This window comes from Apteryx mantelli, chromosome 2 (assembly GCF_036417845.1).
Source record: "Apteryx mantelli isolate bAptMan1 chromosome 2, bAptMan1.hap1, whole genome shotgun sequence".
In the NCBI taxonomy this organism is placed as follows: Eukaryota; Metazoa; Chordata; class Aves; order Apterygiformes; family Apterygidae; genus Apteryx; species Apteryx mantelli.
The window spans coordinates 142,403,529-142,423,442 of record NC_089979.1 but is presented as its reverse complement, the minus strand read 5'-3'; the positions used below and the strand labels follow the sequence as shown (position 1 = coordinate 142,423,442).

Genomic DNA, 19,914 nt, shown 5'->3' with positions numbered 1-19,914 from the left:
TGCATTAGCACAATAATGAGCGATCATCTACCAAAATAAACTTGGTTTGATGCTAATTGAATATGGGGCTGAGTTTTCAAGTTTATTAAGAGTAGTCTTTCCATTAAAGTTTGGCTTAGAATATGGGACTCGGTAAAACCTCAGGAGCCCACAGAATCAGGGAGAGGGTTCACGTCTAGCATCTTCACCAGTTGAAAAAGTAGAATATATGCAATAGATTAGAGCCAAATACTACTAGTCAATCTATTTACAAGCAAGCAGATAGAGGGACAAAGTAGTAATAAGGAAATTTTGTTCCAAACTTTATGAATGGTTTGACCCTGTCTTACACGATATTCTGTTGCTGCTAGGGTGAGCCTGGTAATGTTGGTGCTGCTGGTGGTCCTGGTCCTGCTGGCTCTGGTGGAATCCCAGGGGAAAGAGGTGTTGCTGGTGTTCCAGGAGGCAAGGGTGAAAAGGTAAGGTAGATGGTCTAACCTGCTCTGTTACAGCATGTACATGTTTGGGGGATGTTTAAATTTCATTAACTGAAAAAAATATAGGTTACCCAAATGTGACTTATCTACTGTGGAAGTGTATTTTATGATGAATCATTAATAGTCAATAAGTAAACTTTTGGTTGGTCCAACAGATTCACAATATACTAAGGCTGTACTCTGATCTTTGCTTAGCATTTGGAATTGGTTTAAGTGGCAGTTATTCAGTGCTTCACAGGGTCTGGTAACCATGAGCCTACCTGTACCAAAGAAATACTAAAGCTGTCTTTCAGTACAAGCTTTACAGTAGGAATGGGCCTCCTGATCATAGAGGACTGAGCCTGTGATCAAATCCTTAACAGCTCTGCTCTAGGTGCAGTGTCTGTAATATGTTAATCATTTACCAAAATAACATGATTATATCAGATAGATAAAAAATCTGAAAATATTTTAGACAGTGTAAGTCCTTTATAATGCTGTGAAATCTAGCCAAGTGCAAGTCCTGTCACTACCTCTGCTTTATCCATACAATTAGTCATATAATTTTTTTATTGTCAGGTACATCTTCCATATTCTCTTCTGTTCACTATTCAGACTCTAAACTGAGATTTGTAGAACTGCTTTATTTGTTTTGACTGGAAGAATCAGAAGTCATTTAGTATAAATTCAACTGTAAGGAAATTAAGATGGAAATTCTTTACACCTTTTTATAAAACACTATGTACTGTCATGCAGATTAATGCAGAACAGAGGGATGCGTTTGAAAAGAGATAGAACAAAGTGCTAGTCTGATTTCTTGGCATGAGTGATGGTCTTGGATGTCACTTTTTGTCATCATACAAAATATACAGTGTCTTATGTGACCATTCGTACAACTTTACTGTTTTTAACTGTTCTTTTCCTGCTTCAAATGTAAGGTATAAAATGAATTCCCAAGAGAATTTTTACATACAGTTATTTGTTGGACAAAAGAAAAAGGATTTGAGGAGGATTTATACTCACCATCTGGAATACACTCCAACTTGTATTTGAATTTTTAATTCCATTCAAAATTCTTGCCACCTGGGAGTGAACAAATAGGTTTCCCATATAAGAGAGAGGTTCACGTTTCTCAAAAGCATGCCAAATCCCTTTCTCTGCAAATTCTCTTCTTGCAAGTCCATGCATACTCGGCAATAAAAATGAAATAATAATCAAAGTCCATTCCCAGACCAAAATCAACATGGCAAATATCTCTGTTAATACATGCATACTCAGCAAACCATTCAAGGCTTCTTTCTTACAAACTATTGTGTTCATTTCCAGCATAATACTTTTTTTTCCCCCTCTGTGTATTCCAGGGTGCCCCAGGTCTGAGAGGTGATACTGGTGCAACTGGAAGAGATGGTTCTCGTGTAAGTATCCTTTGGTTATATCTGAGTTTACCTTGCTACACTTCAGAACTTAGTAACTAAAGAGGATGTTCAGGACTTTCACTTCCTGATGTGTTTCATTTCCTCTTATAGTTGCTTGCTTTTGATCCAAATCCATGTGGTTTTGTTGCTCCTTGTCCAGGGAGGTTTGAATTTGAGGGGTGGGAGAGAAAAGTGATCACATCATGCACACAAGCAGAGAAATGATGTGAGCAGAGAACCTTATATTTCATAGACAGTTGTTAAGTGTGATGTTACCCTCTGTAACTTCATGGGTTTGGCCCAGAAAACTGATTCTGAAGGCAGCCTGCAAAGCCACTTAAAACATTATCGTTAACTTGAATTTTGGCTGCCTGTCCTGGAATCATACTTTTGAACAGCACAGATTTTGTTTTACAAAATCAGGTGTCCTTTCAATTTAAAACAGCTGGAACAAAGTCACAGACCTATTCCAGGGTGAAAGAGAGAAAAAAAATGTTTAAAGTGATCATTCTTGCTTACATTTTGTTAGAAATGGTGACTTGTCCCTGTCTTAATCTATAGGGTCTCCCTGGTGCTATTGGTTCCCCTGGTCCTGCTGGTGGTGCTGGTGATCGGGTAAGTCTCTTTGAGCAAAAAAGTGTCTGTTTGTTTATACAGTTTACCCACTGCAAGAATATTTAATATAGGAAAGTCTCTATTCTAATAAAACCCAATTCTATCTTGCTAGTGTATATAAGTTCTGTAAGTTTTTCACATCTGGGAGGGAGGGGTTATTGGGGCTGTAGAACTATTCAAGGAAGTTTGCCATAGCACCTCATGCATTTCCCTGAATAGGGGAGAGGAGATGTGCATCTACATGGTAGTGGGTTATATGGGGAGAAGATTTTGATTTGGGCTTTGTCTGAGTTCTCTCCATTTCAGATCAGTCTCCACAATCCTCCTCACATTGTGGAAAGAGAGTCTGATATGGTGATAAATGACCACACGTTAGCTCAGAATGATTCTTTATCCCGTCCAAATATCACGAGAAATGTTTATTAACACAGGGCAGGTCAACACTGAAGCATTTCCAGTAACATCCTCTCTATGCACTGTGTGCATCTGCACCACAAGATCACGTCTTTTCTGACTACAATGTGATCTTCTCACAGTGTCATAATGATTTCTGCCATCTGTTTTAGGGTGAAGGAGGTCCTGCCGGTCCCTCTGGTCCTGCTGGTGCCCGTGGTATTCCTGTAAGTAGCTACTCTGACAACTATGCCTGTATCAAAGATGCTGCCTTCCAAAAAACACCCCTTTCAAGTCAGTCCTAACAATTCCTATCCTCTTTGTCTTTAGGGTGAACGTGGTGAGCCTGGTCCCGTAGGTCCTAGTGGATTTGCTGGACCTCCTGTGAGTATCATTAATGTTTTCCTCTTCTTGATGCTGCACCATTCATTTATTCCTTCTACATGTTTTTTCAACCCTTTGTCCCATTTATTTTATCTGCCCACAGGGTGCAGCTGGTCAGCCTGGTGCTAAAGGAGAGCGTGGGCCTAAAGGACCTAAGGGTGAAACTGGACCAACAGGTGCTATTGGCCCAGTTGGTTCTTCTGGACCACCAGTAAGTGAACTGTATCTGTCTGTAAAACACATGGTTCTTACCTGTGCTATGCAAGCAGTATGCTAGCCTGAAGGCCCTGAATTTTCAAAAGGCAATTAAAAAGAAAACAAAACTTCAAAGTAGGCTGTGAGGAAAGTCACCATTCTGATTTTCACACATTATATAAACTTTGTCAGTCTATTTATTTGGGCTCAGATCGTGAGTCTGGAACTGAAATGAAGAGAAAAAAATAAGTAATTTTCAACTTGCCCTGAAGATCAGCAAAGTCAGGCTATCTTGGACCATTCAGGGGGGTGTTTGTGGGTAAGTTCCTGAGCTGAGGACACTAATATCTTCCTCTTAGAAAGAATGTGCTGTTACAGTCTGACTTTCAGATGCAATCTTCCAGAACCATATGTGCAAATTTGTCTGTGTACCCACTTGCACACAGGCTTTTCATGTCCTAACGCCTCTGTAGCAAAAAGATGTACACTACTTCATGTGCATGCAGCCCATTATTGGGGAACCAGTTGAAATAATGCAGAAAGTCAGGTCCTAGTGTTTCAACTACTGTGAAATGTTGCAGGATAACATGGCTTGGGGATCATACTGTATGCCTCTAATAGAGCAATATTAGGCCCTGGCACTACTTGGCTGCCATAGCCATAGAGTTCAGAGGACTTGCTCTTCTTTGAATTACTAAGCCTTTCATGTTTTGACTCCCAAATTTGCTTAGATGCATGCAACATTTGCAAGGCAAATTCATTTGAATCATGAATCCTTCATGCAACTCTTCTCAGCCTTTACCATACTGATTCAAAATGTCCATAGTCCTAGTATCAGAATAGGAATTGTTTTGGGGTCCAGTCCCTGCCCCCAGTTAAAACCAATGGCAAAGTTGACCTTCTCGTTCCCAAGAGAGACTGGGCCCTTATTCTAAATAGCAAACATTAGTGTTCTTTGCTTGGTTCATCATGTCTCTTTCCATCATTCACACACAGGGTCCTGCTGGTGCTGCTGGTCCTGCTGGCCCTCGTGGTGATGCTGGTCCTCCTGTAAGTCTTCAGGATTTTGGTATTGACATTGCTGCTTTTCATAAAGTCACTGTTTCCTTTAAACCAAATCTTCATTTTGACTTTCATTTGTAGGGCATGACTGGTTTCCCTGGTGCTGCTGGAAGGGTTGGTCCTCCTGGCCCTGCTGTAAGTAACTGATGAAGGAATTTCATTGGGAGACAAGTCAGAAATTGCATTGCTTAGGGACAATCCTCATCTTGTTACATGGACGCAAATTCTGACTGTACTGGAAGGAGGCCTAAGAAGGCCATGACCCATTTGACAAAGGATGTCAAAGTTCTGTTGTGTCCATGCTTTCGAAAGTATCTGCAGTTCCAGTCCCTGTCTCAAGCAGGGCAACCTCTCATCACATTCAAGAACATGAGCCCCTGCTTCTTTATTTATCATCCAAAAACTCTCATTTCAAATTGAGTTTATAGTTTAATAATTCTTGTAAGGCTGATTTCCTTTTCACAAAGCTGTTTCCATCACTTAGAAAAAGGCGCTTCTTTCCTTAGGTGTCCTACATTTAAATATATTGTAAATACCAATATATTCTAATAAATAAAACAAAACAAAACAATCCTGCTGAACAGGAAAAGTTTTTTTCCTCATTGTCTTTATAGTTGCTACTAATGTAGAGCCAAACTGATATTTTCAGTCCAAATTTTGCTACTTTTATTTGCAGTGATTTAAAAAACTGTCTCAGTGGGATAATTCCACTGATTCCAGATATCCATTGCTAGCAAAAGCAATAGAAGTTGCTGCCAGAAATGTCTAACTTCTTTATTGCAAAGTGCCGTTTTTGTCCATGGACAAAATAGGAAGCTTACTTTTGTCTTCCACAAAATAATGGGTCTACGTTGTAATGACATTGTGTTTTTATTCAATCCTAGGGTATCAGTGGTCCCCCTGGTCCTCCTGGCCCAGCTGGCAAAGATGGTGCTAGAGGCCTACGTGGTGATGTTGGTCCAGTTGGCCGTACTGGTGAACAAGGTATTGCTGGCCCACCTGGTTTTGCTGGTGAGAAAGGTCCATCTGGAGAGGCTGGTGCTGCTGTAAGTTGCTCAGTATCTCTTCGCATTAAAAATGTGGTTCTTCATGTAAATGTTGCGGCTTCTAGGACAATTCTGGTATTTATGAAGGGCTTTTCTCTTTTATCCTCAAATTTAGCAAAGCTCTTAAGCAGCAGAGCTGTACTCAAGAAATTGTTTAAACATATTTGGCAAACAGGTCATAAAAAGCGAGCCTGATCTCTGGGCCAGGTATTTCTCTTTCCCTTGTGCTGAATAGCACTGTTTCGTACAAGCAATCCAAGTGAAAGCAACAAGGCTAGCTTCAGAAGAAATTGGTACTCTAGGCTGAGAAAGGGAAGACGGTCTGCTGCTCAGATTAAGCATCATGGGTGGAAAAAGAAGGAACTTGTGAATGTCCATTTTAAACAATCTCAAGTCATTTCTGCATCAGAAACTCTAATATGGGGGATCACACGGTTAAAGTGATTAAAGACCCGGGCTGGCTTAGGATTATACAAATAAATGAATTATAAGTGCCTTTAAACTTGCACATCCAGAATTATTGGCTCTTTTGAAATCAGACATGTTTCTGTGTTGAGGAAGCAGGCACTTGTGTGAATTAGCACTTCTGTAAATTTCTGTTGAGAAACAATGAAATTCTCTGATCTGCAGAAGTTGCAGCTAAGAATGAAATCTTCAGTGTCATTATCAGATATGCATGCTAAAGGTCTGTAGGTGACACCTGAATGTTTGCCCTTTGAGTATAAAGCAATACATTTTCTAATTTCACGGGGTGAGTAAAGCGTAACTGAATTAGTTAGCCTGATTGTAAATTGGTTAGTGTAGGGTAATCTGTTAAGATGATCACTTATGCCCAGTTTAGTAGCATGCATGCTCAAATTTCAGAGAAATTGAAAAGTCTCTCCTTAACTAAATTAGTTTTCCCTTTCAAAGTGTCAGCAAAGGACCCTGTTTTTTTTTTTTAAAGATGTCAGATATTACTTAGATATCTTCTAAGGCTGTCTCAGGGTGAGAAGATCAGTTTCTACACTATAGAATCCCCTCAAATAGGCATCTTCTCTGTACTGAATACCATAATTTTCATGCATCATGGGAATGACACAATAAGAGATCTCTACTATAAATTAAGGAAAAGTATATGCACAGTGTTTTTCACAAACAGTATTTATCCCTGGAAAACAGTGGGATGGGGATTACAACCAGCATTACCTACTTAGAGATCTTCAGCTTTGGTGTTTAAAACATCATATGGCTTAATTATAAATTTCTGCATGTGGGAATTGAAACTGACACACAGTAAGATCCTTGGCATGCAGTTGGTATTGTTACAGAGCAAAGCAAATGACAAATGTGGAGGGCCATAAATGATTTTTCTGCATTAATAAAAAGTCTTCTCATTATGTCATAGGGTCCTCCTGGTACCCCAGGTCCTCAGGGTATTCTTGGTGCTCCTGGTATCCTTGGTCTGCCTGGCTCTCGGGGAGAACGTGGTCTTCCAGGTGTCTCTGGAGCAACAGTGAGTATATAACACTGGTTAACTTCTTTAAACATACCTGTGTAAAGAAAAAAGCTGAGCTAGGGAACATGAGATCTAGATTTTGCTGTCTCCCATCACTGGTGCAGAAAAAAGATTAGTTATATGAACCTAACAGAGCAGTGGAAGAAACTATTGCTTGCTGCAGACAAACAAGATTTGTATCTGAGCATAGTCTCTGGGCATGCGTTTCTGAGCCTGAACTTTACCTGTTCTAAAACTTACCACCATGCAAACAATACCAGCTTTGAATGGCATCAGAGGTTTTTGTTTTTAGAAGGGTATGGAAGAGGTAGAAAACTTAAGAGTGAAGATTAATGTTTTGTATAGTTAGATATGTTTCTTGTTCTGTTTCACTTCCAGAATTGACTGGAGAGAAATGTTCCTCTTAGATATAGGCCAAAAGATTCTGTAAGTTTCATTTGTGTTGTATTATATGTCACGTTTTGTTATCACTGTTCATGTATTAGGGTGAACCTGGTCCCCTGGGTGTTTCTGGTCCTCCTGGTGCTCGTGGTCCCTCTGGTCCCGTGGGTTCTCCTGGTCCAAATGGTGCTCCTGGTGAAGCTGGTCGTGATGTAAGCTATGTTTTATTTCCTCTTCAGGATTGCTTTGCTTTTGTTCTGAACCAGAGACAAATATACAGAAAGACTGGATGCAACTGTGGGCAGTTCTGCTAGCAAACTTGTGCATTCTGGTGCCTTCAGAGAAAATTATAGCAGGATACTAACACACACAGGTTCTAGATTTGGCAGGGTCTAAAACAAAGCAGTGGACCTGATCACCGTGGAGCTAATTCTCCCCTGCTAGGTGACAAATTCTTCAAGGCAGAAATGGTGTCTGAAATGTGTCCTGGAGTCACAGTCAGAATCTTTTGGCTTTCTACTTAATTGACAAGAAAGATGGAGTGTGGGGAAAAAGAATTCATTGGTGGAGCTGGGAAAAATACTATATCCCAGGAGATAAGGTTTTGGCTAGAGAAAAAAAATTTATTAGGAAAGCTGGTTATCAGCATTTTTTTAACATCATGTTAGATGCAATATGCATATCTTTCAGTGAAGTATAAAAATTGCACTCACGTTTACTTAAGGGATGTAATGACTCATAACAAAGACAAAGCATTTTTTTAACTTAAGGCCTACTCAAAAAGCATATGAAGCACATGACAATTTTGAAATTCAGTTATCAGACTTGTGTAACACAGTGTGTCTTGGAGTCCTAGCACAGCAAATATATGTTAGTGTTGCAGGTGAGCTGCATAACATTTCCCGACTTACATTCCCTCACCACAAAGTATGTTTGTAGGCTAAAACGTAATGGATCAGAGTCTGGCTTGTGTAACAGGTATTGTGAGCCACACAAATCAATGTGGGTAAAGGCAGAATGCAGGAGCTGTGTCCTGTACATAAGGGAGAATGGACCACTAGACTGGAGCAAACTGCTTCTTCTGATGCTTTGCCTCTGCTTTACAGATAGTTATTTGGAGGAGAGGGCCCTGCTCCCAGCTCTTCTAGCCCATTTTGGCAACCTGGTTCTTAGAGGAGAGAATAAACTTAACCATCCAAGTTAGAAGTTCACCTTGAAGAAGGACATACATAGAGGGGCCATAGATGATTTACAGTATAAGGACAGCTAAAATAAAATAAACACACATTATCTTGCTTCCTGTAAAGATGATTGTTATAAAAGCTTTCCTGATGAGGCCCAGAGAAAGCTATTTGATAACCTGAGGCATTGCTGATACTGAGACTCACAGGATTTCAAAGAGATAAGTGAATAGTCGATTTTATTTTACAAATATTGTTTAAAAGAAAAAATGTTCCTGCTCCATAGGAATTTTCTGAAGGAAAAGGTTTGCTTGTGTATACAGAAAAACAGTTAAAAGTGAAATTAACACTCGCAAAGGAAGCTATTTAAGCTTGTGAAGTACCACAACTGAGTATTCAGCTGTGACTACTGTTTCAAGTCCTTGCCGTTTTTTTCCACACTGACATTTTTTACCTAAGTAGATCCAAGTTTTACAAGAGTGCAAGTTAGATAAAGGTCACTATTGTCTTAAACTTTTCATTTAAAGAAATACTGTAGTACAGTACTTTTCTTCTGTATTGGTCTTATAGAACCTAAAATATTTGAAGACTATCTTCTTTTTCTGAAAATGTTAACATATTTAAGGAATGTAAGAATGGTATCTGTAAGGAAGAGTCTGTTATCTTCAAGATTTATGCTATCCCATCTCAATGTCTTCTTACTCTCATTGGGAGCAATTAAGCTGACACACAGCTCTATGTGAGATGAAGTGATGGAATTTAATATTCTAATGATATTTTAACAGGGCAATCCTGGAAATGATGGTCCTCCAGGCCGGGATGGTGCTCCTGGTTTCAAGGTAACTTGCTCTTTTCTTTATTTCATGTTCATGGATGAACTGTTCCAGTATGTGTAAGTCAGTGGTAACACACAGTCTCTCCTCTTGCATTCCTTTGTTCCCAGGGTGAGCGTGGTGCTCCTGGTAGCCCTGGTCCCAGTGGTGCTGTGGGTGCTCCTGGTCCTCATGGTCAAGTTGGTCCTTCTGGAAAGCATGGAAACCGTGGTGACCCTGTAAGTTCATGAGACCTTATTTTTTGCATGGCCTAAGACAAAAGCTTTTCCATCATATATACATTATGAGTCAAACCCCTGTAATGTGTGGATAATTGTTTTGCTTTCTGCAGAGGTGTGTTAAGCATGGAACACTTCATGTATGAGATACAGCAGTGACATGCATTTCTCTGTTCTTGTTTCAGGGTCCTGTTGGTGCTGTCGGTCCTGCTGGTGCTTTTGGTCCAAGAGGTCTTGCTGTAAGTCTGATTTCTAAATACATTACTACACTGATGCAAAAAGAGAACACAGGCTTTATTACTAAGAGTCCACAACTGTGCTCAAGATAGGGGCCCAAAAAGTGCTACTTAAGGGGTTTCAAATATTTATAGACCTAGAATCTGAATCAGCATTGTCTCTCATGGTACCGATCCTGAAGCTTTTCAGTATTGACACTCTTCCATCTTTGTTGAAGGAATGTATATGCATATATCAGGAGCAACTTTTTGCCTAATGTAGAATACTCATGCCTAATTCTTTCTTTGACAGTAATATCTACTTGAAGCTTTCTGTTTTATTCCTCTGACACCTATATCCCTTTCCTAGGGCCCACAAGGTCCACGTGGTGAGAAGGGTGAACCTGGTGATAAGGGACATAGAGGTCTGCCTGGCTTGAAGGGACACAATGGATTGCAGGGTCTTCCTGGTCTCGCTGTAAGTAAATGATTTTCAGGATTTTGAATATAAAGAGCAAAACAAGTAAATAAGGTCACCCTAGTATAGAGATACGTATGTGCAGCCCTGCAGGTTGATACCATTAACTATTTGCATCATCTTTCGTAGGCCATAGGATCCTCTTTAATACTCATCATTCCCCACAAAAATGGCAAGTTGATCTTGCTGTTGATAGTTGGCTTTAGAAGTGTGTCAGTACCTTTGCATGCCCTGCAACTCAACTGTATTTGGCCAGCACAGAATTCAGAAAGCTCTGCCTTTCTTACATATTATTGCTTATTTTGAGCAGAATATTGTAGGGCTTTTGTCTTACAGAGAAGCAGAAGTCATTTGTAGATTTTCTTCCCTTTAATTTCTGGTATTCCCTTTTGAATTCTGATTCTCATTTTGGAGCCTTCTCTGAAAATCTGGAGAGAAATTATAGAGACTTCTATAGGTTATCCCATTAAGTATCTCTTTACACTCTCTCCACGCTGCCCAAAACAGGCTTTTTAAATCCCAACTCCACTAATACGCTAGGTTAATCCCAGATTCCCATCCTCAAATACATTTGACTGTAGCTACCTCTTGAATCATGCTGACACAAATGTGTGGCACTGCATTTTTTTTTTTTAATGACTATGTATGTGTGTTTTCCCAACAGGGCCAACATGGTGATCAAGGTCCTCCTGGTAACAACGGTCCTGCTGGCCCAAGAGTATGTGAACTTAAAAGCATATTCAAATAACTCCCTCCCATTTTTATTGTGGAATATGTATGTACACATCTATTTATGTAAATCCCTATTTGCAGTGTTCTCTACTGTCATTAAACTGTTCAGGTTTCCTTTTAGGGTCCACCTGGTCCTTCTGGTCCTCCAGGCAAAGATGGTCGCAATGGTCTCCCTGGACCTATTGGCCCTGCTGGTGTACGTGGCTCTCACGGTAGCCAAGGCCCTACTGTGAGTAACTTTTTTTTTTTTTTTGATTTAGCACAGCTAGGTCACAGATAGAAGAAAACTGCTTCAAGAGCCTAGTACTTTAAGGGAAGACATGTCCTTATTTAAAAAAAAAAAAAAAAGAGACTTTCAAATGTCTGTTATTTAACATTAAACATATTTATTATATCTATTTTTAAATATATATTTATAATTAAAATATTTAGGTCCTAGTGGGCCTAAACCTGAAATCCTTGTTCATTCCTTGTGGCCAGTCAGCACACACAAAGAAAATGTGGTAGTCCTACCCTGTGCATCTTCTACTTCTGTAGCACATAGTAGTCACTACATGACAGGTCCATATGTGCTGCTCAGGTTAGAGCTGAGGGACTTCAGCAAGACTATGCACTTGTGGACAAAGTTAACTGAGATAACCATATTTACAATAGGATGCTGCTTCTCTTTTGTTTTTGAACAACTTTAGGGTCCTCCTGGTCCTCCTGGTCCCCCTGGTCCTCCTGGTCCCAATGGTGGTGGATACGAAGTTGGCTACGATGCAGAGTACTACCGGGCTGATCAGCCTTCTCTCAGACCCAAGGATTATGAAGTTGATGCCACTTTGAAAACATTGAACAACCAAATTGAGACCCTGCTGACCCCCGAGGGCTCCAGAAAGAACCCAGCTCGCACATGCCGTGACCTAAGACTTAGCCACCCAGAATGGAGCAGCGGTATGTTAGTGCCAGATATTTGACCCTTGCAGCTCAAGTACTTTCAGTTTATTAGCTTTCTTTGATGTATCCTTGGCCAACCAGTGAAAATACTAAATGAATGAAGTTCTGTCTGCCTCCACTGAAAGTACTCGCATACAAAGACATTCTGAAAAGCTGTTTATATCTATTGTTGTGATTATTGCAATAACTTTTCAAAATAATGCAGTAATATTTAAGCTTAGCTTTCAAATATTTGTTATACATTAATTATCAAAAATACATATTTTGCCCAGTTATCAACTTAATACCATACCTAATTCTGATACTTATGACATCAGAGTTCCTATATCAAGCCGCTAAATATAAACTGAATGCAAATGTGAGACTGACTGAACTATTGTTCATGTTTCTTTCTTCCATGGCAGGTTTCTACTGGATTGATCCTAACCAAGGCTGCTCTGCAGATGCCATTAGAGCATACTGTGACTTTGCCACTGGTGAGACTTGCATTCATGCTAACCCTGAAAATATTCCCACTAAGAACTGGTATGTCAACAAGAATCCCAAGGACAAGAAGCACATATGGTTTGGTGAAACTATCAATGGTGGCAGTCAGGTGAGTGATGTATTGGAGCATGACTGGTTTCCTGCAGTGCTGTCTAGAGAATTCTCTGTCCAATGACTCTTAGCAAACATAATGATAATTGAAATCCTCTCTTAGAGGAGAAATATGAAGAAGGGAACTAACTTTTGCCTTGAGAGAACATGGTCCCAGTTCTGACTTGGATCACAATTTGCTAAAAGGGTTTCTCAGCATTGTTCTAACTTTTTATGGCATCTGCAAATGATCAATTCAGCATGATTAATGGCTTTTGCTAAGAGAAGTCTGGACTGGAGCATGGTACATCAGTTTAAAAACAGTCCAGGAATTATCTGAAAAAGTAAGCAAAACATCTTTGCTTATTTTTTTAATTGAGATTTACTTTTGACATGTTTCTGGAAAGATATTTATATTACAAAAACATAACAGACCCAAAGTTTATGCCACCATAACACTCAGAATCACCATTTTATGTAAAAACAAGAAATATGTCTACTTGCATGTTAGGTACTGTACCATCCTAATGAAAATAAATCAATTTTGTACAGTTAAGGAGATCTAATTAAATAATTCTTAAATGAAATTGAGCTGGTTTTATAATGAAATCCCCGTGTCCAAGATTTTTAATGTAAGAACATAACAGTGATCATACTGAGTCAGAAAGGTCCAGGTGGCTACAGTGGCTAAAAGCAGATGCTGTAAAAATATAAGAATGAAGCAAGTATTTATAATATCCACACACGTATTCTATTAGACTCCAACAAATTCAGAGTTTTCTTAAGCCAGGCATTGTTCCTGTGTATTTATGGAAACAGTGGATTTCACATGCTTGAACTTGCCTGATCTCACCTTAAACCCACATAAACTGTTAGCATAGTAATATCTGGGGACAAAGTGTTCCACAACTTACCCACATCCACTTGTGTCTGGTTTTGAACCTACCTCTTCCTAGTTTCATTTGAGGCTCTTTAGCTCTGCAGTTGCAATTGACAACTGCGCCCAGATTTCTGTGTGGGGTGTTTTGGGCTTTTTTATATGTTCCTAGAGCACATACCACATTTCCATTACAAACATCCACCATCCCCCAGATATACAATTGACTGGGTTCCTTTCTGTTTTTCAGTTTGAATACAATGAGGAAGGAGTGACCTCAAAGGATATGGCCACCCAACTTGCCTTCATGCGTCTGCTGGCCAACCATGCCTCCCAGAACATCACCTACCACTGCAAGAACAGCATTGCCTACATGGATGAGGAAACCGGAAACCTTAAGAAGGCTGTTATACTGCAGGGATCCAATGATGTTGAACTACGAGCTGAGGGCAACAGCAGATTCACCTTCAGTGTTCTTGAGGATGGCTGCTCTGTAAGTAGCACAAAGCATGGACACCATGACTGAGACAGAGTTGCACTTTGATACAGAACTAGATAATCAGTCTGTCCAGCAAAATTTTACCCAGTGAAGATAAATAGCCTGTAAAAACAATTATACTAGGTCTTTAATGAATGTGCAAGGACTGGAGTACAAATAAATCCTACCTATACTATGCAGTGTGGCAAAAAAGAAAAAGCATTTCAGAGGGAACAGACTCAAATTCTATATTAGCTGAAGAATGATGAGAAAGTAGTACACAAGGGTGCAGGACAGGCAGGATCCTTAAATCCTGAACAACTCAGACAAGGTTCTCTGCAGATTTATTAGCAGTATGTATAATACAGTAGTTAATGCAGAGCATAAAACATATTATTTCAGAAGATTAAAGTAAATGTTTTCTCTGTATCCAAGATTTAAATAGTTAGGCTTGGGTATCTGATTTGCAAACAATAGCAGTAAAATTAATATGAATTTCTTTCAGAAGTTACCAATTATCTGAAACAATTCTCAATACTATGAACAGTGCAATAACAATTCTAATGAATTTTCTCTTGCAGAGAAAGAACAATGAATGGGGCAAAACAATCATTGAATACAGAACAAATAAGCCATCTCGCTTGCCCATCCTTGACATTGCACCTTTGGACATTGGTGGCGCTGACCAAGAATTCGGTTTGGACATTGGCCCAGTCTGTTTCAAATGAATGAACTAAAACTAACTTAAAGCCCTCCCAAAATTATTCTCTTTGTCATTTCTTTTTATAATGAAAGCTGACTCCTTCCACTTCTTCTGTTCATCTACTTGCTTAAACTCTGGGCGAAAAAGAAGGAGAAGAGTTGATTGGAGTATTGTGCAATGAAATTTAACGCAGCCCCAAAAGGACTTGGAAGTCTTTCAAGATTTAACACCTTGCTTTGGGAAATGTCAACCTTTGTAAAGAAAAAACAAAATAAAAAAATCATGAAAGTTTGCACCACTTGTGGCCTTTGAATATCTTCAACAGAGGAAGTTTAAAACCACAGCTTCCAAAGGTTTAAACTACCTCATACACTAAACCAAGTGTGATCCACATCCTTTGTAGGTACTTCATATGATCTGAAGTACTTTCAGTTCCACTTATAATACAGTGGTGCTAATTTCATTTTTACAGATTATCTTTCCAATACTTGAACTTTGATGGTGCTAGCAGCCGTTAATATACAACTTCTCTGTTTCTTTGAAATCTGTCTCAAAACTTAGAATGTCCTATCTCACCCCCAGCTTAAGCATGTGGATCATTTTTCCTCATCTTTGTCCTCTTCTTCCAAAGTCAGGTGCTCCTGCTTTTAAATCTCATTTTCATCCTCTACAATGGATAAAAAAAAGAATCACCATTCCTCAAAAAAAAAAAGAAAATGTATTTTGTATATGTGAGATGTTTAAATAAATTGTGGAAAAAAAAATGAAATAAAGCATGTCCAGTGTTCCAAAAGAGACTATTGAATGAGTAAAGTTACTTGCTTAGATACATTGGTAGATATTCACACCCAGTATTTACATCAAATACCTGACTTCTAAAAGCTAAAACAGGGCAAGATATAACAGCACTGCAGTGTGTCTGGATGTGTCCAGGTCTGTACTTTGCTGTTCTGAATTCTGTGTTTACTATAAATATGCTAAAATATTTATTGAACATATACCGAATATGGCCGAGGATGCAGCAGTATTTCAGGGTAATGTGTTACGCATCAGCTGATGCTCACTTTTTTACCAAATTAGCTACTTTTGTAGGTAATATCAAATTAAGCATCAGTTGGTGCTCACCAAGCATATATGTGCTATAGCCCAGGGTCTGCTGGTTTGCTAATTGCTGAATTAGATTAGTTACATAAGAATAAGGATTTCCATGTTAGAGCTAAGATTTGGAGAAAATAGCCATTGTAAAATATATTTTCTTTAAAATGCAAAGAATTCAGTTGTTTGCTCAGCTACACCTTATAGTAATCTACCCTGCTGTGCAACACCATTTAAAATTCAACTCTTTTAACATTCCACACATGCATACAACTGCTTTAAACTCCTTTGGCAGTTTTAAAAGTGATGAAATTGACTTTCTATTGTCTTTCTGAACAGAATTTACACTACATTTGCCTTATTGCAAATATATCTTTCTTAGCTTATTGTGAAACATTTGCTTAGAGCATTCCAAGACTGCTTAAAACTTTTTATGTGTGTGATTGTCTGCTTGACTCTTCGTTTCAACATCACCTTTGAAAAGGCCACAAGAAAGTCCTTAATACCATGCCTCATAATATGAGAATTTCAATAACAGACATAATTCCTTCCTTGTTTTCCATAGGCTAACCAGGATTTGTGGCCAAAACAGGGATCGTCTTTCTTAAAGGTAGCAGGGAAATGAGACTGCTATCGAGAACTTAAAGGCAGAACACACACATTCCTCAGTGTTAGGAGAGGTGTGCTGGCTAACGCTCAGATTGCAATTGGCAGGACTGTGCCTCTGTGCTTTTGAAGTTACATGCAAAAGTCAGTGCAAGGAATCTCTGAATTCAGTTGTCCTGTCAGGAAGATCAGGCTTTGTTAGGCCCTTATACTTCATTCAGTTCTATATAAGACACAAAACTGTCTGCTCTTTCTAACCTTTGAGAACAATCACAAAAAGCACCATGAGAACCAAAGACTGTTCCTATCTGAGGTCTTTCAAGATGCTTCAAAGTGCTTTTCTGAAAGCCTTAAAATGACCTGCCATTTCAACAGTAGTGTTTCTGGAATGAGAAAGAAATTTGGGAGGCAGTGGGGGGGACATACTAGGGAACACGAGAACAACAGCAAGAGGAGATAAGGGGAGAGGTGAGACAGGCTTATCAGGAATCCACAGAAGGAAGCATGGAGAAGACATCCAGAAGAAGGTCCCGGTAACCTGAAGAAAGCACTACCTAAAACTTGGAGTGATATCTCAGCTGCTGGGAGTCCAAAGGGAGCTATGACCAGTGCAAGGAGGAGTAAGCCCTAAAAACTTCCTAAAGAAAGTTTTTCATTCTTGCTTGTAGTGAGTTGTTTAAAGAAAAAAAGGCAAATATCAAAACATTGCCTTCAATGTAGCTGCTATGTGCCCACAGCTGTGAGCTGAATTAGTTAAACAGGAATTGGCATAATGAAATATAGTCCATTCTTTCTTAAATGAGTAAAACAGTTTCATGTAAATACCTGCCTCTACTCATTGACCATTGATGATTTTTTTAAATGTTAGTATTTCAATCATTGTTTTTGTATTTCAACATATTGGTTGTTGTTGTAAAAATTTTATTTTTATGTTTAAAATGCTTTAAAATGTTAAGAGTTTCTTTGTTAACACAGATTATCTAGAAGCCAGCAAGTTTGTACAAGGACTGAAAAGAGAGAAGGACTTCTCTTGGTCCATGTAATTTGCTAGGAAGCAGGCAAGGGTGATTGCTAGGACTAAGAGCTGGACTGTTGCTGACTACTGTTGAGGGAAGGAGAAAAAAAAACAGTTGAAGTTGGGGTTTTGAAAGGAAACTACAATGCCCTATCTTTTGTCACCATGTGATTTCTCCTTTACTCTCTGTGATCTATCACACAGAGCTCCCTGCTAGGCAGAGAACACTTTCATTTTACCAGTCCTTTGCTAACCTCCACATTAAAACCTTATTCTGTGATTTTGTACCTTATCTACAAAAGTGGACTCACTTGGAAATCAAGTCAGGAAATAATACAAATCACCCACTTCACAACCCTCATTAGTATCTAGAAGATAGTTTGGCCTAAAGGTTTTGTGGTAAGGAAATCTTACTGCACAATCAAGTATTTTATCTATGTTATGTACAATATTGAAGAAATTGTCTTTCCTCTCAAGGACCCTAGCTGAAAGTAAGCAAGACAAACTGCAGACAGCTCAGGGAGCCTTTAGAGTGTCCAACATCAGGTATGTAAAAGGTTGAACAGACTTCTGATGAAGTGAACTTAACCATCTTTAGAAGCTGCCTGCCTCCCTGTAAGGATTATCTCTGGTGAATGTAACTATTAGCAGGTATGCATCAGCAGCAATGCAACTGGACAGTTGCAGCCGAAACAACAGGGTTCAAACAGGTAAAGCATGCATTCAGAACAACAAAGAAACCTGCGAGGAAAGGAAAGCAACTTGTAGGAACTAACTGAAAGATAAAGGCTGCAGCAATACCTGGCTGTACTGCATACAAACAGAATTGCGGGAGAGGCCAGGCAAGACCGGGAAAAGAGGCTAAGGAGCTGGGGACATACACAGTGCTCAGCTGTGATATGACTGCATAAATGAAGATACCAAAGGATTCAGAGCAATCTTTTTCCTTCCTCGTATGCTGTGGGCTCGATCACCCACTTGTGTTCGGTAAACATGTCCTGTTTATCAGTTCATCATACATCCCTTCTCCAGAAAATGACCAAAGAGAATGCAAGGCTCCTGTCTTTAGGCAAATTTTATCTAAGCTGGAAGCCCAAAGTCTCCAGTGCAAATAATCCTTACTGCATCTGCGACTGTTACTAAAAAGTCTTCAGAACTGTTTAAACTGCCTCTGTGTGAATGAATTGGGCCTATTGCATATTCCTCTTGTCACCTGAATTTTGCTAGTTGTGGTGGACAACAGAACTTGAGACTGGTTTTCACTTTTATAAGAATATATTTCCATAAGCTTTCTTAGCACAACCACATTTCCCACAGCCTGTGATCCCAATGTACAGAGGAATCCTCTGGTTAGACTGGAATCAAAACAGCAGATGCCAAGGAGGGATGAATTCAGTCTCCCCTTCCCTTGCTCCTCCTGAGCAGAACTCACTGTCTCGGATCCAGTGCCAGGCTGGTGCATGTTGTTTCCCGTTTCAGCAGGCTCAGCAAGCTGGGGCTCTCCAAAGCATGTGCCTTTGCATGAACATGGCATAAACAGGTGAAAAGTAGAGGTGATGATGCAAGTTCAGCCAATGCAGAGGAAAAAGAAATTTCCAAACCTACAAAGGGATAGTAGAAAGAAAGGTTGTCACTGTTCATTCATGCAGGTTCTACAGCTGTATTACATGAGCAAAATCTCCTGAACATGATTCCAGATTTAAGTATACTCTCCAACTACTCATAAAATGACAGTGGTCATTAACTGAAAGCATCAAAACAAAGAAATACAACACTTAATGCCCTTTTGAATGCAAGAGCTTGAAATATATATAATTCAATAATTATTTCCATGTCAACGTCAGTTTAGAAACACATAAAAATTTTATGTTCTCTTACAGCTTTCAAGCTACAGAAATTGATTATTTGGGTGAAATGAAACAAGTTTTCCCAAATGCAGATTTTTAAGCTCATTAGTGGAACAGAAACAGCAGTTCTACACCATTTCCCCAAGCGTAGTGCACCACCTATTGATGTAGACAGTAATTACCAGCCTATGAAGAGTATTTTTGCAGCTTTTCCTTATTCAAGGAGCTGCCTTTCACTGTCATGGCTGCTATCCAGATAAACGTATTCAGGTCTTCAGAGCTGCCTGCGGCCAAGAATATCCCAAGGGCTATTTCTGCAAAATATCAGGACCACAGCTCTTTCTAAAAAAGTTCTGGCTTACCAGAAGAATACCCATCCAAACCAGAAAAGCTGCAAACTGCAGATGCACTCAGGGTTGAAAAGGCTCAAGACAGTAATAACTTAATCTTCTAGTTGTCATCTTCTATGAATCCAAAACAGCAGAGGCAAATTCATCTGTTTAATAGGTCCCCAATGTATCAAATGCTTGTTAATGTGTTTCCTGTAACTCACCTCCCAGTTTTCTGCAACCATCTCTGTGCAAAGAATTTGTAAGGTACTGCTGTTAAACAGCCTTCTGGCACTTTAGGTATGCAGTATATTCAGAGTAACCTGGAACAGGTAAGAGCAAAAGAAT

The 19,914-nt window shown here is 39.3% G+C and overlaps 1 protein-coding gene across 1 annotated transcript in view; it reads left to right on the top strand.

Annotated features, from left to right (window-relative positions):
* The window catches only part of COL1A2 (collagen type I alpha 2 chain), a 42,547-nt gene extending 27,078 nt beyond the window's left edge, over positions 1–15,469 (top strand). Inside the window, exons 32-52 of the mRNA XM_067291680.1 lie at positions 351–458; positions 1,817–1,870; positions 2,432–2,485; positions 3,052–3,105; positions 3,209–3,262; positions 3,366–3,473; positions 4,454–4,507; positions 4,601–4,654; positions 5,404–5,565; positions 6,953–7,060; positions 7,549–7,656; positions 9,411–9,464; positions 9,569–9,676; positions 9,862–9,915; positions 10,262–10,369; positions 11,034–11,087; positions 11,223–11,330; positions 11,791–12,037; positions 12,445–12,635; positions 13,744–13,986; positions 14,553–15,469. Of these exons, the coding sequence (XP_067147781.1) occupies positions 351–458; positions 1,817–1,870; positions 2,432–2,485; positions 3,052–3,105; positions 3,209–3,262; positions 3,366–3,473; positions 4,454–4,507; positions 4,601–4,654; positions 5,404–5,565; positions 6,953–7,060; positions 7,549–7,656; positions 9,411–9,464; positions 9,569–9,676; positions 9,862–9,915; positions 10,262–10,369; positions 11,034–11,087; positions 11,223–11,330; positions 11,791–12,037; positions 12,445–12,635; positions 13,744–13,986; positions 14,553–14,699 (2,232 nt within the window). The 3' untranslated portion in view covers positions 14,700–15,469. The remainder of the gene's footprint in view (positions 1–350; positions 459–1,816; positions 1,871–2,431; positions 2,486–3,051; positions 3,106–3,208; positions 3,263–3,365; positions 3,474–4,453; positions 4,508–4,600; positions 4,655–5,403; positions 5,566–6,952; positions 7,061–7,548; positions 7,657–9,410; positions 9,465–9,568; positions 9,677–9,861; positions 9,916–10,261; positions 10,370–11,033; positions 11,088–11,222; positions 11,331–11,790; positions 12,038–12,444; positions 12,636–13,743; positions 13,987–14,552) is intronic.
* The last annotated feature ends 4,445 nt before the right edge of the window (positions 15,470–19,914 follow it).